Source organism: Microplitis mediator, chromosome 1, assembly GCF_029852145.1.
Source record: "Microplitis mediator isolate UGA2020A chromosome 1, iyMicMedi2.1, whole genome shotgun sequence".
In the NCBI taxonomy this organism is placed as follows: Eukaryota; Metazoa; Arthropoda; class Insecta; order Hymenoptera; family Braconidae; genus Microplitis; species Microplitis mediator.
In genome coordinates, this window is record NC_079969.1 from 22,652,763 (window position 1) to 22,679,907 (window position 27,145).

Consider the following 27,145-nt stretch of genomic DNA (forward strand, 5'->3'; position numbering starts at 1 on the left):
GGTAAAATATTTTAAATTTAAATGAAATGACATGTAATACACGAGAGGCTCAAGTTTTTATAACATTGGCAATCCGCTCGGGTTTTTGCATGCCGGGATTGCTTCAGTCCTTATACAACTTGAAAAACTTTTTTCGTCCTGTGTATACTTCACAGTATACCTCGTTTTCGTGTGATAAAAACTCTATCCTTCTCTGTTGCCCTTAAAAATCTATATAAGAACAGAAAAGAGCGTGCAATAAAAGTTCAAGTTTAATTTTAAGCAACCCTGCATCGTTTCATTCGTGACTTGCCTGTGTCTGTACAAAACCACCTTTAATCTATACAACCGCTTTCACATACAATAAAGCAAAAGTAGTAATTTAAAATTTTTGTTTAAGTATAAACTTTTATACTCTATATAATATTTATTTTAACTCCCGTAAAAAATAAATTCTCAAAGTTACGAATTAATTTGAAAACTTTAAATTACATATATTCAGTACAAAGATGATAAATAGTTTATTTGAAATGTATTCGTGTTCTGTCTTAAGTCAAGTATGTAGATTTCCGGGGTGTTATCAAGCCTAAGTAAACATTTCTAACATTTGCATTCTTCCTATATTCATAGTTACTAAACCTTTAAGTTCCTATCCTTGAAAAGATAATCTTTTCAAATTCACGAATATATGTTCTCATAAATTTTGCAAATGTAATGTAAATCAAACAAAATTTACATGCTTTCATTTTGATGTCAGGAAGACAATTTCAAAGTCAAAATTTAATTACTATTTTTTTTTCTTATAAAATTTTATCACAATCCCGCATTACGATCCTGAACTTAACAGACAGTTACAAATTTTCGGATTTTTTTTTTTTCGACAAATAAATTACAAAACTAAAAAAACTAAAAATATGCACATGCAGAAAATTTAATAAACTATAGGTGCAATTTTTCAAAATATTTTTTTTTATAGTTAATCGTTTTTAAAAAAATTCAAAAACTGTCAGACGTCCGCTAACTTCAGTATCATTCCCGCATTACGTTTGAAAAAATTAGGAGTGAATACGGATTTCATTTCAATCCAAATTCCTGTCACTTTGAGTTCCGGAGTTTGTAAAAAATTGCTCCGGTTAAGGAGTGAATAGGGAGTTTTTTTTCAGAGGAGTGATTTCGGAGTGACGTAGGTTTTATTTTAATCCGCATCCACTGATGCGGAGTTTTGATGTTAAAGTGAATTTCACTTCGAAGGGATTAAATAAATAAAAAATCATCCGCTTCACATTCACTCTGGAATTAATTCACGTTCACTGCGTAATTTTTTTTTAAAATGTATTCTCGATTCTTTCTTTAGTAATTAGTCAGTAATTTTAATTAAATATGAATATTGAAGAATTTTTAATATCAGTAAAAATATCAATATCATAATCCGTAATTACGGAAACATTTTAATTAATTACTTACACGGAAAGAAATTATGGTAACGGTTCCCACAATTCTATAAAATGTTGTTTTATACCAATATAGGAATTATGACCATAAATTATGGGAGCAGTTCTTATAATTATAGGAATGTTTCCCATAATTATAGGAACAGTTCCTATAATTATGGGAATGCTACCTATAACGTTATAGAAATGGATCCTATAATTTAAAGGAATTTTTCCTATAATATTATGGTAATTATTCCTATAATATTATGGGCATAGTTTCCATACTTTTATAGGAACCATTCCTATAATATTATAGGAATAGTTCCCATACCATTATTGAAATAGTTCCCATAATATCATGGAAACTATTCCAATGCTATTATGGGAACGCTTCCGATATTGGTATAGGCATTGTACCCATACTGTGATGGGAACCATTCCCATATATTATGGAAGCCATCCCTATAATAGTATGGGTACAATTCCAATACCACGATGGGAACTATTCCCATCATGCATGGCAAAAGAACCCATAATTTTCTTTCTGTGTACAGAAAAAATTTTCTAAGACACATTTTTGAACACCATATACTGTCTAATAATTTTAATTATCATCAAGCGTTTTGAACACCCAAAAAAATCGAAATCTGTAAACTAAAAGATTTATTTATTTAAAAATATAAGCAAATATCTAAAAGCAACATGATATCAAAGTGTCTGGACGTTTTTCGACCACTTCCGGTGAAAAGTATCCCATCGGTCGGGTAGTCTCATGTACGCTTCGATCGTTTAAACTTTTTGAACTCGAGCTTTTGTGCAGCCAACGTTACTTGCTAGTGACACCACGTTCACCGTACACCCAACTCTAGTTCCCCGCTTTCCCATATTATGTCGCGTGATATTTAATTAAATTCCCCAACCACCAAAATTTTCAGTGCTCATCCCTTCTATCGTTTCGTCCATAGGGTCTGCAAAGTTTCAAGGGTTTTCCTCTTCTGAGCAGCCCTCGGGACTTATTAACCAGTAATGTTATGGATTTTTCGTACTTTCCTTTGTCATTTAACAATCGTTAATTTAATAAAATTTCCATTTAATGGGATATAAATCGATCTCGACAATAATATTTAGCTTCATATAAAAAGTTTGTTCCCTTTATTACTGAATGTCTTTTATTTCCTGATAAAAGGTATTGTTTAGCAACTGAAACAAGACACACTATTTCGTGAAAGGCTTCCCTTTTTTTTCTTGTTTTAACTTTTTTGTGTAGGTTTCTGACTCTTTTCCCTCATCCTAAACTACCCCATTTCAATTAATACTACTAGGTGACTTCTACCTCGTTTCGTCTCCCCGAGCAGTTATCGTCGGCAGCTCGTTGCGTCCTATGCAAATGACATGCTGTCCGTTCGCCCGTAGTTTCCTGCAATGATGCCTAGGGTCGACACTCCCTGTCCTGAAACTTTGAAACGAAATGGCGAGAGTACAGTGACTTTACTGCTTTTGTTAGACATATAATTCCGGACATATACTAGCATACATTTTATATACAATATACTCACTCTCTCACAATATTTCTCTACATTATACATCATGCTTAACTAATTGCTTGTCTGTTAAGTCACTCGAAAACTCTTTAATTACCTTATTAATTATACTTCTTGTGTAAATAAACTTCATTTTGGTGGCAAAAAATTTATAAAATGATATTTTTATTTTCATTAAGTTAGAAATTAGTTATACTAACTTTGAGTTTCAAGAATATATAGAGTGACAATGAGAAGTTTCATAGATTCTTAAAGAACAATTTACTTTGGTGGCAGGTTTACTATGCCACGAGTTCCGGTAAAGCTTTTAAAGTTTCGCGAATTTACTTGAGAGATGAATAGTTAACCGAGTAGCAGACGTCATCTTTTCATCCTTTTCACTTCTCTTTGTTCTTCACCCCTATCCTATTACTACTTTGTGATCTTATTCGCGCACAAAGTGTCCTACACATTCGGTAGTAGTGATTTTTTCTTCTTTTGTCTTCTGCTTACATGCAAATCTCTATCTTTTATAGAAACGTCAACAGCGTGATGACTTTGTGTAAATTGAAGATGTCATATTTGATAAAATATTTTATCAAAATTGCACGGAGAAAATACACTGGTCACAGAAATTAAGGGATAGAAAAAAAAACCGAAATTTTTAGGTGATTTTCAACATGCTGTAACTCGGTGAAAAATGGTCGTATAAAAAAACTAAAAAAAGCAAATTGTAGCCTCAAGTTTCTAGTTTTCAGATCTGGACCTCAAAATTTTTTATCATGTACGGTTCCGGAGTAATCATAAGAAAACCAACGAAAAAAAAATTTTCAAAATTTTTGCTGGTCTTTCAATACCTCTATGGGCGACAATAAATTTTTTTGAATAATCCGACTGTCTGACTTTTCTCGGAAATTTTATGCCCTTTAATTTGGTGGGCTCAAAAAGTCTCTACGACGATTTGGCGCCGAGTTATCATTGATCAAAGCAAAAAAGTCCATTTTGGCTTTGATAATCAATAACTCCGGATGTATTGGTCGTACAGAGAATGGAAGCAGGGTTTTGAAAACTGGAAAACATTCTCTATAAGGCAAAATTAGTGGCATTTGATAGAAAAATTTTTTTTAAAGCGATATTGTTTGGTAAAAAACAGGTCAAAATTCGGAAATTTAAGGATATTCGGAAATCTTGCTATAACTTTGGATATAACGGATGAACAAAGGATATCTTCGACTTTTTTTCTACCTCAAAGTGTCCTGAAAAAATCCTGAAAATTTCAAATCGCTGTGATTTTTCTTTCTTAGTGCCCCGAAGCTTTAAATTTATCGATTTTGTCAAAAATCACCATAATTGGTAGTTTCTCGGTTTTCGTTCATTTTTTCAAAAAATTTTTTTTCAAAATTTTTTTTTTTTCAATTTTTTTTGATAATCGATCTTTTTGATCAAAGAAATGAAGATTATCGGTAAAAAAAACATTTTCAAATCGAAAAAATGAACGAAAACCGAGAAACTACCAATTATGGTGATTTTTGACAAAATCGATAAATTTAAAGCTTCGGGGCACTAAGAAAGAAAAATCACAGCGATTTGAAATTTTCAGGATTTTTTCAGGACACTTTGAGGTAGAAAAAAAGTCGAAGATATCCTTTGTTCATCCGTTATATCCAAAGTTATAGCAAGATTTCCGAATATCCTTAAATTTCCGAATTTTGACCTGTTTTTTACCAAACAATATCGCTTTAAAAAAAATTTTTCTATCAAATGCCACTAATTTTGCCTTATAGAGAATGTTTTCCAGTTTTCAAAACCCTGCTTCCATTCTCTGTACGACCAATACATCCGGAGTTATTGATTATCAAAGCCAAAATGGACTTTTTTGCTTTGATCAATGATAACTCGGCGCCAAATCGTCGTAGAGACTTTTTGAGCCCACCAAATTAAAGGGCATAAAATTTCCGAGAAAAGTCAGACAGTCGGATTATTCAAAAAAATTTATTGTCGCCCATAGAGGTATTGAAAGACCAGCAAAAATTTTGAAAATTTTTTTTTCGTTGGTTTTCTTATGATTACTCCGGAACCGTACATGATAAAAAATTTTGAGGTCCAGATCTGAAAACTAGAAACTTGAGGCTACAATTTGCTTTTTTTAGTTTTTTTATACGACCATTTTTCACCGAGTTACAGCATGTTGAAAATCACCTAAAAATTTCGGTTTTTTTTTCTATCCCTTAATTTCTGTGACCAGTGTATTTCTGTTTAAAATATTGTGGTGTCATAGTAAAGCCAGGCCATGGCTCCCTGCCAGAAATTTCTCTGTGTTTTGCACCAATTTTAAAATATAGTGAAACACAAACTTGTAATTTACTTCTCAAAAAGACAATTTATAGGTAAACTAGAATACCCCCTTATTTTTAAAATCAACAAAAATTACATACTCATATAATTGATTAGCCCTGATGTACCGATGACGAATCGTAATGACATCTCGCAAATGCATTATTACAAGTAAGTCTTGACAGTCCTCGATTCACCAAATGTCAAATCGATAAATAAACATAACCAATAGAATTAAAAAAATTGATTTTAAACAAATGACAATCGAATAAAATAAATTTAGTTTCAATAAAAGTTCATTATTTCTAAGTCAAAAAAATATAAGTTCCGGATAAGTAATCACCAACATGTCATATACTAAAACCTTCTCCGAAACACGCTGCATCTTATGGTATAAGTATTATTCCGATCGGTTCAGTAGTTTTCGCAGTATAACCGAATAAAAAAACCGTCTCTATTTATTAGTACAGATTGAAAAAAATATAGATCCCGACCCTGTCGGAGAATTCTGTAGAAACCGTTAACTTTAATTTTACTATAATATTTAAAGTTTTGATTGGGATAAATTATTTTTTTTAAACTCTAAAGTCACCTAAATTGAAATTCAAAATAAATATCTGTTGCTATAGGATTTTTGAAATTATTTTAAACCCCAACTTTATTTGAGTTACTGTTACTACACTAGGCAGATTATCGGTTCAAATAAACCAGCTTTTATATCCGACAACTGCGACAGTTTAAAATCTATTGAAAATAACGACGGTCATGACAAAGTTTATCAGCAGTGATTTATTTGAATATAAACCGGGACATATATATTTTGAAAATATAATTTTAAAATTTCGAATTTCGTTTATTAATGCCAAGGCACAGGCCAAATGGCAAATTTCATTACATAATAATTGCATTTATTACATAAGAACACATAGCTGTGAGTACATAGCACAACTACAAAAATAAAAATATTTTAGTTAAATTTGGTTTACAATTACATCAATCATTTGGTAATGATTATTAAAAAACAAGAATTTAAGGTATAGTGTCTTAATTTCACTTTTACTTAGTTCAACTAGTAATTTTACGTATTGCACTGAGTTTATCCTTATCACAGTCACTAGGTAATCAATTTTTGACTTAGTATACAGTATTTGAGATTTTATCATATATTCATTCTTCATTAGACGTTATTCTATTTGTCGAGATTTTATAAATATTTGAAGACTTCTTTTTTGAAGACTTGCAAGCTGCTCGAATTCTATTGATTTAAACTGCAGTAACACTTGAATTTAAATTTGAATATTAATAATGAAAACAATGAAGATCTTATTAGAGTAGAGTAGTATTTACACCTCATATGAATTAATTAGTTTAGTACGCGAAGCATGAACATTAGTATACTAGTTGTCGGAGTATTTACTTCAGCATATGAGTATATTCTGATAATCCAGACTAGATCTGAGTAACAACTTTAGTCAAAAAAATGCAGACAACTGTCAGAGATATTTCGCTCGGAAAAATGTTCTCCGCGAAAACGGAAATGAGTTAGTGTGCAAGAAATATGGAGCTCCACGGATATTGGATGTGAGCTTGAGATCTCTCTTGATACTTTAATGGAAAATGATGTTAGCGTACGAAATCAGTTTTAGTTCCATGTTAACTTAGAGGTTGAAGTTTCAAATCGGAATGTGTTACTCCTTGAATTTATTATCGCTTTCATACGTTTACTTTCTACTCGACGATGATGCATTTATGATTAATTTTATATTCCGCGAAGCTTGATACGATGTAATGTCAGTCAAAAATATTGACTTTTATCCCATCAGTATTCAACGATAGAATGCCTAACAATTGAACATGCTCAATGGCTGTTGAAGTTTCAATCAACTTTAATGAGCACTTGAAGCCATGATGAATACAAAATAGTCTTTAAAATATTAAAATTTTTTTTTTTAATAAAAATTAATGTATACACAATATAAAATATATGGCGTAATTTTAATTATAATTCAAATCTAAATTTAATTTTTTCTGTTTAACATTTAAATATATTATTGAACATTCACTCAGTGAATATCAATCGAATCAAGAAAAATTTATTTTTATTTCGTAACTTATTTTTTTTTCCTCGAAGTCAATTCAGACTACACTGAAAAAAATAATCGGTATCTGTTACCGAAATAATCGATAGCTGTTACCGATTATTTCGGTAGCAGTAACCGATTGAAATCGTGTGTGTGTGTGTGTGTGTGTGTGTGTGCGTGTGTGTTTGTGTGTGTGTGTGTGTACGTAACTGATACCAAAAAAATCGGGAATAGCTACCGAATTAATCAGTAATGGCTACCGACCATTTCGGTAACAGCTACCGATTGAAATCTGTAGCAACTACCGAAGAAAAATCTGTAGCAACTACCGAAGAAAAATCGGTAACTGCTACCGAAATTATCGGTAGCTGTTACTGAAAATTAATCGGTAGTGGCTACTGATTGCCAATCGGTAGCTGCTACCGATCATTTTTTTCAGTATACAGTTTAAAATTTTGATTTGTCCATTTCAATAGTCGAATTTCTTCTTCAGAAAAACCAATTTCATTAACCCGACGCACTTATAAATATACTTAGTAGCTTAGGTAAGAAATAGTAGAGTAAAGTAGCTTTGTCCAGACAGATAACGAACTCATTGGTTGAAAGCCTCTGTCTTACCCAAGATGTCTGTGACAGTACAGATGGAAATGTTTACTGAAACAGGCGCGCGCCTTAACAAGCAATATTAGCGAAAAGCACGATCACAGACATCTATTTGCGCGAGCTGGCCTTAACACATTTACGGAACTAATGAAAAATCAACAACACTTGTTAATTAACAAAGTAATTAACCTGAAAAAATTATTCTATTGTGTTACAACTCAAAGTATAGATGTGATTTCTCCAGAGAATGAAAAATTATACATCATGTTTGGATAATTACCTGCTAGGGTCATTAAATTTTATATCAATTAATATGCAGCATAAAGCTTTTTCCGCAATAACTTCCTGCAATGCTTCAACAACTTTTTATGTTATAATTAATTTCGATGCTTTAATTAGCATTTTTAGTTAATAGAGTAATTTTTTACAGCAAAAAAAAAATAATTTAATTTTTACAAGAACCTTTTTGGCTTCAATCATGAAATTATTTTTCTTGACGACCTAAATTTTATAATTAGTAAACTTGTATATATTTTTCATTAATCACTATCTAAAGAAAGTAATAGTAGTCCATATGAATTGAATTAATACCATAGAGATCCTTGGATATGTATACGGGATTCCATGCGAATAATTTACCGTCGAAAACCCCAGGTAAGAACCCTTCAGAATATAAATAGAATAGAAATTCATAGGAACTTATAGGAATTCATGGAAATCATTCTATGGATTCTCGCATAAATTTTTATAATGATATAGGATATGAACAGGTGAATAAAGTTATGTGGGTAAAATGGGGTACTTGAAAATTTTAATTAAAAAAGTTTTTTTTTTCAATAGTTTAAAATTGTGATTTATTACTTTCACTATTTTTTTCCATCCCATTTATAATTTTGTGGTAACTTCAGTGTTAGGTAGAGGCAGGATGTGATTGAGGTGCCTCACTGACGATTCCAGCATCACATCCGGGATGAAACCTAACATTGGTCGGAGTCTAATGAATTTATTCATTAAAGATTGTTATTGGTGAATTAACGGTATATTTAACTCAAAATTTCGCGAATGATTTGTTAATTAATTTACCAATTAATTGATACGTTAGTGAATTTTGAGCTCGTGTTGTGTGTGTACGGGGTGTAAACATCAAAATGGAGGCTTATTCGGCTCCATCGCCAATAAATTCGCTCGAGTAGCTTTTATATACACAAAAATAAAGATTGTGTGAAAGTTACAAGTTAAAATAGGGGGTCTCCTTTTTGGACGTATAGCCTTTTTGAGTTATTATTTTATGCGAAATCGTCTTTTTTAAAATTTTTTTTTAAATATAGCGTGACTCAAATTTTTAAATAACGTCAATACGCAAGTCACTATTATTATTAAAGCAAAATTTCGTTAGAAACATTTTTTTTTTTTACTGACAAGTAGAAAAAACCTCATTTTCTTCCCTACTTTTTATAAAATTACATTTCAATTCTAGCTTTTCATCAATGAAATATTTGATGAATCGACGTGGAATAAATTATAGTTTTTAAATATTAATCAGTCCTAATGTTGATTGTTCAATCACTGATAAATTTTAAATGCAAACGTATCCATCTATGTATATATATGAATTAATATTTATGTTCATATATGTAATATCCAGATTTACAATCACAGGTATTGTGAAACAGAACTCTCGGGATTTGTCATGACAAATTTTGACGTTACTCCGGAGGCTACAACCCATCCAAGTTAAAATGAGGGACAAAGGGGTATCGCTAGTGTTCTGTGGTCACCGTTATAGATTTCAATTGAGTAGTGTCTACAGATAGGGAAGTGAATAATCCAAAGACCCTCGTTTACTGTCCAGTCTCATCCTATAAAATTGACAGGATCTCCCAAAACATCATACGATTCAGTATCCTACGACACTTAACTATCAGAACATTGATTTTATTACCATTTAAACCAATCGAAGCTTGTTCGACCGCTTAACGAGCAACAAATTATTCCCCGGGAGTTCCCGAAGCCGTTCTTAGTCTCCATTGAGTACCCGAGTTAAATTATAAGCAATGTAAAAGAGATAAAGATAGTGGGAGAAAGAACAAGAGTAGCAATCGTTAAGTAAGATAGGATTAATGGAATCAACACAAGAGAAAGCGAGATAAAAACGATTATATACAACGAGGGATACACCGAATACGTACGTGGCGTGAATACTGACCGTGATTACGCGAACCCCTAATGCATTCCATATGAAGCCACTAGATATAGTATTCTCATTCCTCTGACATTTCTACCATCTACAGTATTATTGGAATTCATTGTCAAATTGTTCATTGTTGTAATTACTAATTGTCTAAAGTCTTAAACAATTTGATTAATGTTACATACAAAGCAAATTAACGACTAACAAATATTATCAAGTTAAATAATTTTGAAGGAAGAAGGAGAAAATGAGACACCTTACTTTTGTCACTTGAAATTTTAAATTCGTTCCATTGCTTGGGCTGATTAGTTTGCACCATTTTTTTGCAAAACAATGACGTAGCATTTTTTGGCAAAAAACAATTTTTTTTACTTGACTAAATATTGTTTTATTTTGCCCCACTTTTCTCCAGTATGTGGATTTTGAGAATAGTTGAGAATGTTTGAAGGATCGATATAAACAATGAAATATTACTACCCGGGAAAAAATAATTGAGATCTACGTTGTTCTACTGTAAATCTATGGAGATTTGATTTTTCTGAAAATTAGATCAACGTTACTTCTAACATAGAAATCGTCGGAGATCGGCGACTTTTGTAGCCTTAGAACAAAAATTGATACTTATAACTTGTCGAACTGCGTAGATCTGCATAAACCTAAATAGATCTCCATTGATATTGTACAATCTTCAAAGATCTGCTGAGATCAGTAAATTTTTTGAAATCACCATAGATCTGAAATCATTGAAAATTCGAGATCTTTAGAGATCACCGTAAGTTTAAAATAATTGAAGGCCTACCGAAATCTTCTGAGATCTATTTCAACTTTTAGATGTACAGTACTCTCTAAAAACGAATTAGCGAAAATCACTAACTGGCAGTGAATAGTCACTTATTGCTAGTGCAAAGTATACCACTATTTGAATTAGTGATATACTTTTCACTAGCAAATAGTGAATAGTCACTAATTTCACTATTTCATATTCAAGAGAGTATAGATTATTTTTTCGTGCGATACACATGAATCAAAAAATTTCGAATCACAGAAACTTTTTCATCTACACATAAAACCTTTCTTTTAGTAGCCATGATGAAAGCTTGAAGGTCTAAAAGCAACTAAGGCTGTAAGAATGTAAACGAGAGGCATAGAAATCAAACGACATTATCTGTGTATAGTAATATACATTTACTTTGGTAATTACAATACTCAGATTATAATATTTCCTAGAAATATTTATGCTTTTGAGTCGATTACTGCATTTGAAGTTAAGTCGATTATTTCGTTAAGAAGAATGTCTGTGACGCTATATAGAGTGTATAAGTATAGGAATAATAATGCAAACCAAACAAACTTTGGTATTTTCTACGTTATATCAAGTTTTTCGTTAAATAGAGTTTCGTTATATAGAGTTTCCACTGTATTTTTCACAGTATGAATTACGCAAAACTATGTTTTTAGTTCGTTTTTGAAAATGTGTCGATTAGTTCGATAATAAATTAGCAAAATCCTTGAGAAGCCCGTCTTGCACCTCTCCCCTATATCTTAAAACTTTAACTTCGACGTAACATCAATAGTCGTGTTAAATTATGAATCATTAAAAATTTAAAAGTACTAAGATTTAATGTACCACCCGCTATGAAAATTTAAAAGTTAATGCTTCTGTCATTAAAAAGTTTAAATGTCATCCTTAATGTACTCTAACTTCAAATAATAATTGTCGAAAGCGCAGCTTTCTTAGCGTAAGATACTTAGGGGTAGTTAATGTGAAGGTAAATTAATCAAGAATGTATAAAAATAAACGAATTAAGTATGATTATGAAGCGTACACGATTAGTTTAAATGAATTTACTGAAGTGAGTAATTTTTAGCAAGTAATTGCCACTTAAAAAAATTTCAAAGGGCAAACAACCACCACAACCCTCTTGCGTCTTTTTAATTTAGCACTTGTCATCATTTGGAAGTTTTAAGTCTTGTGTCAGTGGGGTATACAAGCGCTACGCGCTTCTTGCTCAACTCATTCTCATTGACTTGAATCCCTAAAGATCCCGAGTACATAATCTCTACGCAAAGAGGAAGATCAGAGAAAAACATGATTGTAATTTAGTTGTTTCAATCGTTCTTACAGCATAAAAACCGGAGATCATAGGATACAAAAATTAATATTCAAGTCGGTTTATGTTCCCAAGTATCTCAGAGACAACTTTAAGATGTCATAAAAATGACTTTTAAAAGGGCATGACAAATTTTATTTTGTCTTAAAGCCAAATCTTTTTAAATAAAGAAGACGTACAGATGTTCGTCCCAGGGGCCCTAGAAAATTCGTGATTTTTTTCCCCATTTGACAAAAGACATTTCAATTAAAAAATCGTTTAAATGATTTATTTGACATGTATTTGTAATGAGTCATTTACTTTCTGTCGTCACTTGTGTCAATTCTTTTACATGTAAGGTACCCGCGGGTAATAAGGCCTAAGTGACAGAAATGATATTTAAAATAACCGCCTTCGCTAAAGGCTACTCTAGTAGAAGGGTTTTGCATAGAGATGTTACGACAAGTTTATAGAGTTTCGATACCACGTTCCCTGTCTTCTATATTTTATCATCCGTCATATGCTATCGTAGCGCAGAAGAAATGATAAAAAACAATCTAGTCTTCTGACTCTTAAAAAGGATACTGATAGATTTAAGTTCTGTTGAACAAAACAATCTAGTCTTCTGTCTTTAAAAAAGTATTGTCGCTAAACTTAAGTGATGATTTATCTCTAATACCAATTTTATTAAGTATAATTAAACTATTCCAGTTTGTTTAACCCGTAGGCCTTATTACCCTACTGTAGTAAAATAAGGCCTATTCGTATGGTTTTCGTAAAAGTTTAATTTTTTGTTTGTTTATGGTATAAATTACAATTACTTCATTATATTTTATGGCTAATGTATTGAAATAAAGATTAATGATACATTTCGATAATTCAATGCAATATTTTCGATTCTATTCAAAATCTCCTTTAGCTAGGCCTTATTACCCGCCGGTACCTTAGTTTAGATATAAAAGATGACTTCCACTATCAGAATTCGTTTTCCAAACAAACAAACATATCTATTGGTTCTCTTACATAAGTAAAGTTGGGGCACTTTGAAACTTTATGCATAAGTCATTCTCTTCCAGTTCATGTATTCTCTCTCAGTTCAACTCCATTTACTGAATAACAAACAGCGTTATCATATAAAAATATAATTAACAGTTAGAATCAGTGTAGGCATAGCTCTAGTTGGTCGGACATGGGAATTTGATAAATTAATTTTTTGCTTTATTTAAGTAGCGATGTAATTTTATTTTATTTAGAATGAAATACAATGGAGCTATAAGATGATAAGATTCTTAAGTTCACAATTGGAGCAATTCAATATTGTACAAACTGCAAGCTTACTTACAACTTATTCATATAATAGATAACATTTCTGAAGCAGTCAAGAACATGCTCTTTGCAAAAATAGCCGATCTAAAAAATGCTCATATATAGTTCAATAACGTACCGCAATAACTGAAATTGGCTTCAGCGTCGTTTAGACTACCGGAAGACTTTCAAGATAATCTTTTCCTCAATGTGACAATACATTTCATGTGAGCGGTCTCAATGATCCTTGGTGGCCCACCCGCTGAGAAATAGGTGGAGAACTTCAACCCCGAATTTTTTTATTCTTATCCAACTCTCTCTTTTTTTTCTTTTATTTTTTTCTCGGATTTTCAAGATTCACAGCCCACACATCCAATAGCCGGCCTACCCTCAGTTATGTTACGAGGACAATATCTAATAAAAAAGACGGGGATGAAACGAACTTAGAGCTTTAGCCTTTTGTGTAAAATCTTTTTGCAAAGAGCATTCATGTCGCTTTCGACTTTTCGTCATCCTACTTATTTTTGATTCAAATAAATATAAGGTCGTCTGAAAACGTAGCTATATAATAATTTTATGTTAGGTTTTATCAAATATAAGTAAAATTGCTCATTTCTTACATTTATACCTTCTTTTTTATTATAAAGAAATTTCGTGAAAGTGCAGACTCACTTACTTTTTACTGACAATTATCCAATTTTTTACGTTATGTTTTTGAATAAATTCTATAGCAAATTTTATATATCAATGACTTTTATGAATAAAAACAGCGTATTTTGGATGTAAAAAACGTGTGTATCAAAGTCATGTCCTGCATGAAGATGAAATGATTGAATGTGAAATAAAAAGCAAAATGGTCAATGCGATTTCTTGCACAAACCAGTCATGACTCATGTATTGGCAGTGATTGTCAAACAAGCGATGTCGTTCAATATTCTCTAATAGATTCATTAGAGGGTTGCGCGTACTCTGGGAGTATTGCCAGGGTGAGAGTATGTTGAATCCCTGCCTGAGCACTTGAACTATCCAGCTCGTCAGTATATCCACCCCATGAGTGTAGGTATATCGTCCAAATCTGATTATCTATCGGTAATCAATATCCGAGCGATTCGGCGATTAGCACAGGCGTCAGGACAACTGGACTGTTTCGCCTCGGACCACGTACCCTTTAAATTAAATCGTTCCCTTTTAGGGATGGTGAAGTTCGGGTTGTGCGGTATCCCATCGGATTTCGTGCAGATCACGTAACCGAGCTGCTTAAAAATTCTTCATTAATCAAGACCGATAAAAGACTAATTCAAGCTTTGCAAACCTTAATGTTAATCCTTTGGTCTTATGTAATTAAGCTATAAATTGTAAGACAGCCTACACGGAGAGAAAAAAAATAATATTCACTATTGTAGTATAATATCTACGCTGTAAAGAATTTGAAGAGTGAACACGGATTAAATCCGGAGTGGATGTGGATTGAAATAAAATCGACACTCCGAAATCATTCCTCTAAAAAAAAAACTCCCTATTCATTCAGTGACGGAGTTAATTCGAATTTAAATAAAATCTGTATTCGCTCTGAATTTACTCCCGATTTATTACAGTCTACTATTATGTTAATTTAATAAAAACTATTATGTGAATATTGTAGACTCTTCTATTATGTTATATCCCTGCTTAAAAAATTCGATAGATTCTTATAGCTGTGTGTATAATGCCCTATACTTAACTATAGCACTTCTCATAGAACTCATTCATTCTTACAAAATCTCTATAGGAATTTATGAGAATCTATTGGATTCTATGAGATTTTCTAAACAGGGATAGTAATTTTTATTATTAGGATGGTAACCTCTACTATCTTAGTTGGCATTGAAAATTTTGCGATTACAATAAACATGATTTAGAAAAAGTACACAGAAAAAAATGTTATGTTAAGCCAAGAAAATATTTTGGGAGACAGACGTTTTCGGAAACCGAAAGTCAAGATTTTCTTGAGCCAAGAGATCTCTTTTGGTTAAAGAAAATTCGTCTTGGTTAAAGAAGAGTTCTATTTAATTCGAGAAAATTGAGGTTTTTTAATCGAGAAAATTTTTTTCCTGTGTAGAAACTAAACTATTTTTCTCTTCATTTAGTATCTTCTCTTCGCTCAGTATAATAATACAGTTAGTTAAAATATGAATACGCAATATTTTAGCGAAACAGCTGTTAATATAAATCTCTATATATAGTTTTTTTTCGAACAAATACTTTTTTAAGGCATTTGCTTTCATTAATAATTCTAAATTTATTAACTTGAGAGCCCATTAAGTGTAGCTACCCCTCTTTACCCCATAACTCCCGTTAAGATTGCGCACAGTCTGTGTAAAATTAAATTTGAATATTTCCTAGAATTTTTAAAAGTAAAAAATAATAAATAATATTTAACTACTCAAATAAAATTAAAATAATTAAGTAAATTATCTTGTAATTAAAAACTACAAATTCACTGCCACATATTAATTTTCAGTATGAATAAAAGAGTTGGTTGCATCAAAGCCTAGGTTAATTAAGGCAGTATCTCTTTCAAAAGCTTCATTTTATAATGTATGTATAATTAGTATATTGCTTATGATATTAATATAAATTACTATAACATAATTAATTTGAGTTTCGCGCTAATGTAATATCACCAAGTTTTAAGCTCGTAGAATTTTAATTAATATTATTTGAAGTTGCTTTTGTTTAGAATTAAAACAAATTTAATTAATAAATTGATAATAGAGAATAATTTTTTTTGAGGTTAGAATTTACTCTATTGTCCATTTAACCACACGGAAAAAATGAACTATATAAATTTAGAAACTACGAGTAATATAATGATTAATTAATTGATCAGTAAATACTATGATTCTAAATAGTAATTCTTTTATTTGAAATTAAAACGTAAACAATTCTAGGATAAATATCCTTGTTTAATATTTAGTATCTAATACTTAATATTTGATGACTATAATTAATATATATAGTTATTGATTAATATATGTATAATTAATATATGTAGTTATTGATTATCAACTAATGATTAATTAAGTGATTAACTAATTAACTCATAAATATATTCATTGTAATTTTGAAAAGATTGATGTGCGTATATGTATAAATACTATAATTTTTTATTTGATGGTTCTTAGGGAGCTACGGCTTCAGGGTCAAATAAAAACTATTATCTATCTATCTATTTATTTACACTGCAAAAAATTAGCGGTGTAAACATCTGGAGTGAATGCGGAGCGAATGACTGTTTATTTATGGCTTCCCCTCGGAGTAAAATTTAATCCGAAGGGGACTTTAATTAGGTTGAAATTCTAAGTCGGAGTGAAATTCATCGAAAGAGTTAATTTTAGTATTAAAATTCCGAATTGGAGTAAATACTGATTTAACTGAAATCCAGATCCCTCTGAAATGACTCCGGTGAAAAAACACACTCCCCATTCACTTCTTGAGTAGAGTGATTATTTTTTAACTCCGGGACTCCAAATGACAGAGTGAATTCGGATTGAAATAATACTCGTCTTTACTCCTGGTTTTTTCAGATGTAATGCCTATGCAGGAAAAATTAATATTTTAACTTTTAAAACCCTAACTTGAAAATTATAAATTTATGACACGTATTATAAAATTTATTATTTGAAATGTTAAAATTTCTTGTATTGACACCCAGGTTTCAGGTTATAATTTCAAACACGAATTTTTAAAGTTTTTTTTCTGGGCATTCTGATCTTTTGTTGAAGTGCTCAGTTCACTTTTTTCTTCTACTTACTACCCATAATTTCCAACGAAAGTTTACGAGAGACCTCTGGAGCAGTGTAGTACCTGTCATAAGCAGAAACGTATGGTTTATGGAGTCTGTTAGGCAATTGAACAAAGAAAGACGGAGAAGTTATGTTCGCTCTGAGCCCTTACAGAGCATAATACGCCATTATTTTCAGATCTTTTGTACATATAACTATGAACTTAAAGATATTTACTGTTCTGCAGCTTACTATTTTAAATAATATTCAAATTCCGTTGTACATAATCATATATTTACAATCAATTTGAAGTATAGTAAAATGTTTGAACAAACAATACACCAGATTGTTTTTATTGAAATAAAAACAAAAAAAAATTGAAATCGGTGCACGCGAAACTATTATCGTAAAAAGTGATTTTGCGTCATAATTCCATAGCGTTATGTGCAAACATTTCCCTCTGTTATTCGACTTTAGATTGTAACTTTAGAATTTATTTCAACGCCGCGATTTAATCACGAAAATTTTCCATTTTATCCTTTCAGTTTAATAAAAAATGATGTCAATTGTTTTGTTACAGATCATTCAGTATCAGATTCTTCTGTTAATGAAAATCTTACCGGTCGATCATCTCACCGACGCAAATCTAAAAGTCACTCAAGAGCATCAACAGTAGGGAAAAATTCTTGCTTGAGTAGTGAAAAATGTAATAGTACTAACGAAGGTGTCACCGTAGATTGTGTTGCTTTAGTCCATGTGCCCGATCAATCTCCAACGGAAGCTAATCAACCAGTCCGTCATCCTTCACCTTATTATTACGGTGATCTTTTCAAATTGCCCGAACAACAATCCAAATCACAATTGAATAAATATCGCAAAAGTATAAGTCTTGATGTACCCGGGGAAAGATCAAGAACACCAGCATTGCCTAAAAGAAATTCTGTAGCTGGCGACGGAGGGTCAACTTATCTTACACCAAACTTTCAACAAAATTTAACTCAAGACTTACAAAGTTCTGCAGAAAGTGAGCATGCAACTCAATCTAAAAGTAACGAGATACTCTCATCGTGCATTATTACGGAGTGGGATCACACTTTGATGCCTCCACATCGTCTCTTAAGTCATGATTTACCGACGACAGTGTGTCTGTGTGTTGGCTCACCCGACGAGGATGAGTTAGAGGGACCGGTAAAAATTGCGCGTCATCAAGTGCGCAAATTACGACGTACTCGTAGAATAGAATCACAGCAACCGGTACTTGTTGAAAACGATTTCGACGGTGAAATTGAAAAACCTGGCGACGAAGCAGACAGTGAAGAAGAAGCTGCTGATGTTGAGGAAATTGAAGACGAAGAGATGGCTAGACAACGGCATTTATATGAAACAGCTTTCGATTGCAAGGTCAATCGATCCGATGATGATCTGGATGACGTTGACAGAGTCACCAATCATCCGGTATTGCATTCCCAGATAAGGACTAATTTAAGTGGCTCTCAATCGAGAGCATGTTCTTCCACAGATGCATCCAAACATCAACTGCAAAATGTCCATTATGTCACAGCGTCACAACAACCTGCTTCCAAAGACAACCGACGCAAAGTTGTACTCCTTCGACCTAAACCAATACCGCATAGACTAAATAATCAACAAGACAATATGACAAGTTTGTCTCAAGACATCGAATCCCTCCAAATAAATTCAGGTGACGAAAAAACGTCTTCACCAAGACATCCTGCCCGAGAATATACGCCATCGCCTCCATCCACTGCACCGCTACCTGTTAAGTTTCGTGGTAATAAAGACCACCTATTGCTAAATATTCGCAGTGCTCCAAATTTACCCTCGCAGCCTGACCACCCGAGATTGAAAGATATAAGACTGCCGGTTAAATCATTAAGAGCCAAAGAGTCTCCGAAGAGCAATGAAGGCTGTATTTTAGAGATAAAGAGTCGACCTAAGAGTCTAATTCAAGAAAACAACGAGTCAAATATTTGTAGGACAGATAAAGAAGTTATTTTAGAATTTAAGGGCAGGCCAAAAGAAGACAGACAACGACCGAGAAGTTTGATCCGAGAAAGTAGACCTATTATGGAGTTTAAAGGTAGGCCGCATGAAGCGGAAGGTGATCTTCCTCGTCCTAAAAGAGAACTAGGGCTTATTGAATTCAAATTACGTCAGACTAGGCGCAGAATTGGGTACTCTAGCACTGAAAGTATGGCTACTAGCAGCAGCGGAGGTAGTATGGAGTCGTTAAGAAGTAGTACTAGTGAAGGCAATAGATCAACCAGTAGCTCAGAAAGTAGACACAGTACCAGTTTGAGTTCTCACAGTTCAGACAGCGGCAGCACAAACTGTTTCCATCATCACCATCATAACCACCAGCAACCTGTATCAGGTTTTCTGACGTATCATGCACCTAAGCTTCATATTCTTTCACCTATCTCAGATAAATCATCTCAAGAACCAGTATCCGAAACATCAGACAACAATCGTAACAATAATTCACAAAAAGCTTCTCCTGAAGAAGCCACTACTGAAAAAGTTTCGATAAATACCAACACAAATACTAACACCAACACATCAAATGTCGTATCTCCAACGGATACGTCATTCAAAAAACGACGCACTCCGCAAAATAAAAATTTAATAAATTTAGCAATGCAATCATCGTCTTCCGGCGATGCTGAGATTCAAGGATCGGATAGTGGAATTTCGATAGAATCTCGTGCTGGGATAAAATGTAAACCATTTGGATTTCATGTGATAAAATCCCAAATGGACAACATTAATTTGGTCGATAACGAACCAGATTTATCAGATTTACCATTCGACATGCCAAAACTTCGTAGAAGACGGCTTCTTATGCAGCAGGATGCAACAACATCCGGTAGTGCGACTAGTGTTGATCTACGAGATCTTCCCTTTGATATGCCAAAACTTAGAAGAAGACTGAGATGTACACAAAGTACTGAATCCAGTGGGTCTCAAGCTTCTTCTAGTCTCTCCGTAAGGGATGTTGATTCACTTACTGTAATAGGCAAGTACTTTTTTTCTTAACTATTTTTTTTTAATTATTCGAGTATAGTAATGCTTTTAAACAGCAAGTCGTAAATGCACAGAACACCAAAGTCAACCCATATCACAATCTTGTTCAAGGCTTGAGTAAGCTCAGTCTCAAGTTCGATAGACGTTAGTGTCTTTTCCTACCTATCTCTTGCTGCAGATACTTCTGGCTAGATTTCAATAGTAAGTCTAGTGCAAGCCTTACACAATAAATTCGTGCCAGATTATAATTCAATTCTGGAGGGAAATTATAGTTGAAAATAGTTGCGCATTGCTTTCTCAAGGCTTAAAATTGACCTTGACCGTTGAGCAGATCTTGAGGAAGCCATGCGTAAGTTACTGGTGCAAGAAATGCGCCAGAAACTTTTCAACTGTACCGTATCTAAGATACATTCAATATTCTTGTGTACACCCGCACTGAAAAAGTATATATCCGTATATTTTTGGGCAAATCTGAACATATGCCGCATATATGAGACATATATTTAATTTGGCCCGGATATATACTTTTTTCGTACGGGCAATGCAAGGCACAAGTCTTGATGACGATTTCTTGCTACATGATCTTGCGCAAGACCCATACGTAGAAAAAGACACGACTAGGGGATTCCCTCAAGGCACTGGGACCAGAATCTTGCTTAAGCCTGTGTTAATCGGGAACTAGTCATATTTCATGAAATTTAAATGTGGTATCAAGAAAGATGTCTTGAATTTTTGACCGGTTGTAATGCGAGATGTCGATAATCAAGGGCGCGTAATTAACATGTGATAGGTCAGATTAACCTAAAAGAGTCATGTTTTTACGCATATTTCAAATAGTTATCGGTAGAATCGTTCCAAAAAGCCAATAGATAGTAGAAAAAGTAATTATAAATTAGAAAAAAATCATTTAGTCACTGATTAGTTACAAAATTATTAGTATTGACAGTTATCTGTCTCACAATTTCGAAATGAGTAAAAGCGAACAAGCGATATTGAGTGAAAGAGTAGAAAAGAGACTGGGCAATAGCACACTATAGATAGCTTTACACTACCTTAAGCAAACAAATTATCCTGATATGAGATGTTTAGATATTAAAAGTAATACCGTGCTACATATAAATAAATTACTACGGTATAAAAAAATACGATGTATTTTTTGAAAATGAGAAAATATAAAAAGGAGAGAGAGGGAAAGAGATAAAGGGAAAGGGTGGCCATTAGAGTAATAAAAACGCCATATTTTGGATAGGGAAAGATGGGTTGACATAAAATGAAGGCACATCATAGAATGAGGGAAGAACTGCCGTAATTCGATGCTGAGTGTTATAAACCTTCCAGACAGGAACTAACGTCATTAAGATGTACTTAACACCTGCGTTATAATAACTTTTGAGATCGAATAATTGTTATTATACTATTAACAGTGTCTCGGTGAAGAATTTAGTTATTTACATTTAAATTATAATATTATTAAATAAGAGATATAAAGAATGTAATTTATCGGAAAAATTTCAATAACTGATGCTGGTTATTGCGCAATATCTATATACTTGAAGATAAAATTAGTTGTAGAATTAAGTTTTGCTGTGTAATATGCAAGCTTCGATACGAACCCCTGGCAATGTCGCACTTGGATTTGATGGGACTTTGAACACGTCACGTCTACCCGATGAATACAAGGGGTGGTCCAAATTGCGAGTGCTCTAATGTGAACATCGAGTAAGCGCCACCGGCCTACGGCAACAGACGCTCTAAATAGAGGGAAACTAAATGTCGATATACGTAACAAGCTATATAATAATTATACCCGTAGTTATAAATAATATCCTCAATGTTTTCAAATTACATAATTATTATTTTCCACAATCAATATTACAAATTTAGAAACAGTTGTTGCAAAAGAGTGAGTTCAAGATGAGAGGATAAATTTGAAAATAGAATTAAATGGAATTGACACTTTGTTTATATTAAATTCAACTTACAGTTCCGACAGAAGTCGATAGGAAAATAAAAGAAATAATTCTGATAGATTTGTTTCGATTCAATCGTCTGTTTTTATCGGGAATCTTCATAATTTTAGTTTGAAGAGATAAAAATTGTTAATGAATTTCTGAATATTTTTTTATTATTTGATGGATAATAGTAAATTCTGATCCAAAGATTACCATTTAAATGGGCTGTAACATCTGTGTTATGACGCGAGTAGAAACAAAAGAAATAGCTAAGATTGATGGATATTAATAAGTAATCAAAAATAAATCGCGCAAGTCTTATTTCATCTTTTATTACTATTTTTGTTGTGAGAAAAAATATATTAATTATTTTTCGTCGTAAATACTCGTGCTGATAAAATGAAAACTAAACGACAAATTAATTGATTATTACTTTCAATCTACGAAGAAATCTAATTGTGTGGCTTATCTATTTTCCCCCAAGAAAGAAACTTAATTATCAAATTATAGTCTAACGTTTTATAGTTTCATTAAAGATAATTATTAGTAATGAAGTTTTTCGTTTACAAAGAAGTAATGATGATAAATAGAGGCACTATCTGTTCGTAGAAGACAATTAAAATAATTTCTTTTGTCAACAAGGGTTACTCATCAAAATAAAACCGCAGAGCATGACGAATCCTGTTATTGAGAATTCGCTGTGCCAGCAGTGGCCACATTCATTACAACGTTATCTACGTGTCCTCTATTGACAATTAGTCCACGTACATTTTGCGTGCTAACGCTCAATCCAACCACGAAATTACCAGGTAGTCATTGATCTACAAACACTGAAGCAGAGCATCACTGAACTTTACATCAAAATTACAATTATACCCTCGAATAAATTTAAATTGGCTGATTGGAGTAGAAGTTGGCATTTTTTTTTCTATCAAGTTTTAATTTTGTTCAAATTTATATAAAGCGATTCCGAGATTGTAGATCATTCATTTATTATGTACCTAAAAATGGGAACGAAAATAAAAAGTAAAAAATCTACTGGATCGAGATTTCTGAAATGTTTCGCATAGGGAATAATATTTCAGCCGAAAATTGCAGACTACCCCAACCTCCGGAACTATTCTTTAAGTTACCCTTAAGTATAGTCAAATTATATCGATTTTTTTCATTTTCGATGCGCGAAAAACGCTTCAATCTCCAAGTACATCATTTATTTAGGCCAAGCGGCATTATACATACATGGTAAGAAATGCATGACGTTCAACACCATGCTGGTATGGACTCAAGGCAGATACTAAAATAGTATCTGAAATATTCCAAGACAGTATTGTATCGAGTCCCAGAAGTATGGCGTTATTTACTATACTGTATAGAACTGGAGCTATTGTATTGCTCACACGTATGCATGGCAGGCACGACGAAACAACATGGCCTGAGAGCCATACTACAATGCCGAGGGCACAATGCTACTAGTTTTTCCCGCCATAATTTCTGGCGTGTCAATCAATGTATACTATCGTATTACCACCAAAACTATATAGATGTCGTGAGAATAGGTTTATCTACCAGAAGCATTGTGGACCGGCGATTGTGGCCGAGCGGTCTGAGGCGTAAGATTTAGATCTTTCGACCACGATCGTTGGCCAGGCGTGGATTCGAATCCCAGTGGAAGCCGAAAGAATTTTTCACGTATAAAGTGTGAGGTCTTTCGGACCTGAGATTCGTTCTGATGCCGACATTTGAATAAGATCAGTATAAAGAAAATTAATTTGATTCGGTGTGATGTAATTTGTGGACTGGGTTTTCTAAGGTTCAATGGAACTGTCTTCCTGAGCGTTCTTGTATGTTTAAAGTGACCAGGCTCGCTTTAAATATTATTTAAAAAAAAAAAAAAAAATGTGGATAGGGGAATGCAGTATAGGCCTGATGGCCATACTGACATTGCGGCGTCCGCGACAACTATTGCCAATGTTACTATTCCCGCAATGGTTGAATCATCTATGCATACAATTTTATAACCTATAAAAATCTTCGATACCATACACTATAGCGTTCACCCCCATACTAGCATAGTGATATCTGCAAAATATTTCTTACTGTGTGAAAGAAATATACGGAAAGATGATAAAATAGAAAATATGTACAGAAAAATATGTAATATACAACGGATTGCACTTTTGAATTCACACATAGTGAGCAATAATCTAGCATTCACTTCTTGATCTTAGTCATAAATAAGGAGAATATTGGAACATCGCACACAAGATGTATTTTTGCTTACAAATCCAATAAATTTGAAAAATCGAAATATCGCGATTGAGAACAAAAGAATTTCATTCTGTCAGCTAAACTAAACCTCTCATAAGCGGCTATTTATATATTTGTAACAATACTTTTAATCCATCTGACACAAACTTTTCCGTTTGCTTGTGATATTCTATTCTTTATGTCCATACACTCAAGCTTTCAGTTAGACAGAAAAATTCTTCGCGTGCTTTTGCACCGTTCGCTGACGTTAGCGTATTGGTAATATTGGAAATATCACGCTCTACTTGCAGTACAGTTGAGGGTGAAAAAAAAAAAAAAAAAAAAATAACAGTCTTTCCGATTTTACAACGTTTGGAATATAGAACCTAGCTTTTATGTCGCATATTTCTGAGATTCTTTTTACTAAAAAAAATTAGTAATAAAAATATCTGTCCTTAACTACAAGTAAAAAATTTACTATGTGATAAAATATTTCTTACACATGATCGATAATTTTTTTTCTAGAAAAATTGTCTTCAATATTTGACTGTATTTTTTTTTGTCATCAATTCTAGGCTTTGTGACAGTATATATACCGTGCAAATGTCTTTAACTCAATCTCAATATATATATTTTTTCATATCCTTGAATGATAATCAAAAATTGAAAATTTGGTCGAAAAACAAAATTAACTTCTTCAAATGTAACCATACTCAGCTAATGTTTACAAAAAAAACTAGTAATTGCTCAAAATCACGACTAATATTATAATTTATAACGAGTTCTCCACACGGAAAAATTATGTATCCGTATATATTCGGGCAAATCTGAATATATGCCGCATATATGCGTCTCAATTTTTTAGCATTAAAATGCAAATATTTTGAAATAAAAGATATCCAATATTTTAAACGCTTACTAAATATCCTAACAGTATTGAACTAGTTTACTTTTTTTACGAGTAAATATTTACGAAATTTTTTATTATTTATTTAGACATAAACGCTTGAAAAATATCGGAGATTTTTTTGCCATAAAAATCGCTCGCAAATCAGTTATTACGGACCATTTAATGATCGCACACCGTCATAATTTTGGCACGGTCGTTAACGAGAGGAAATATAAAAAAAAAATGGATCAATTCTTTCACGCTATCACAGTCTTTTCAGTTGACTGAGCTCAACGATTAGTGTTTTTTCATGCGACAAGATTTATAGAATTTATACAATAGAATTATAAAACAATATATAAATATATATATAATGCACATTATTTTATTGTAAAAGTATATCATCCATGATTGTAAATTTAATATGTTTTAAAATATGAAAATATTCCAATCACGCAACGTAAAAAAAATTTAAACACCACATCATCTCTTTGTAAAAGTAATATGGAATATTACATAGCCATTACCTTTGGGCTTTTTAGTTTGCTTGGAAGAAAAAAAGTTTAACATATCAGAAAAAAATGTAAAAGAACATGAAAATAAAAAAGAATGAGAAGGGCAGAAATAAACCGCTGAGGGAAGTGAATATTTTAGGGACAAATAATTTAAAGGATATGACGGTTCGGGTAATTTCAAACACTCTTAAAATAAATTCTCATCAGATAAGCAAAGACAAAATAGCAATTTTTTAGTCTAGAACCTTTTATCTTTTTTCCTCGAAAATTTCATAATCTACATACGATTATTTGACATTTAACTCTTGCGAGCACTATTATCGTTTGGGAAGGCTTCCAAAAGCAGTTTTGTAGCAACTGGGCACAAATTTAAACGTAGGACACGAGGGAAATTACGGACTTATCTCGAAAACTATTAAACTTACTACACAATTCAGTAGACGTTGGTATTTATCATTTAAAAGTAATTGGATGATAATCTGTTATAATCTATTATTAAATAAGTAGTCGGGGCTCAAGAATTTTCAATCAATGAAAAACCTATTGGAAGAGTTTATTTGTTATCTTAGCAGCCAATAATAGTTCCGAGAGCGAGAGTAAACAGGAAAGGGACAGACCAACTACACAGAAAAAAATACTGCCAATGACGCCATCTAGTTGGCAAATAATTAATCAGTTGAACGGGTAACCTCTACGTAAACCGATGGAAAAGAAGACAATATTTGGAATTGTTTTTGATTTTTTGAATCGCGTTATTTGAAATAATTTAAATCGTTAGTGAGTATATCAAAAATATAAGTACAAAAAAAAAATTTAATGGCGCCTTGGCAGCAACTTTAAGGAGGCAGTAAATATGATGTGATCTGCGGCAAGCCTTTAATTTTTATCTGAACCAAGGCACGAATTTTAAAAAATATTTATTTTTGACAAAATGGCGAACGTTTAAAAAAAACAGTATTTTTCTTCGCTAAAAATTCGAATAAAATCAGCTGTAACTAAAAAGAAATTCAATTTATAATCTAAATAAAATATTCTATATATTTTCTTCTAAAATACAGTTAAAATTTCAGAAGAATTAATAAAAAATTTCTTAATTATACAGCTTGCCAATTTGAAAATACGTTTTTGAGAGAAACGCATTTGAAGTTTCGACTTGTAATGTATGTTAACAATCGAAATTTTGTACTTTTACTTATT

At 32.3% G+C, this 27,145-nt stretch overlaps 1 protein-coding gene across 1 annotated transcript in view; it reads left to right on the forward strand.

Moving 5' to 3' along the window:
* LOC130663027 (uncharacterized) overlaps positions 1-27,145 on the forward strand; it is a 154,099-nt gene that overhangs the window by 112,597 nt on the left and 14,357 nt on the right. The window contains exon 5 of the mRNA XM_057462096.1: positions 17,881-20,337. Coding sequence (XP_057318079.1) covers positions 17,881-20,337 — 2,457 coding nt within the window. The remainder of the gene's footprint in view (positions 1-17,880; positions 20,338-27,145) is intronic.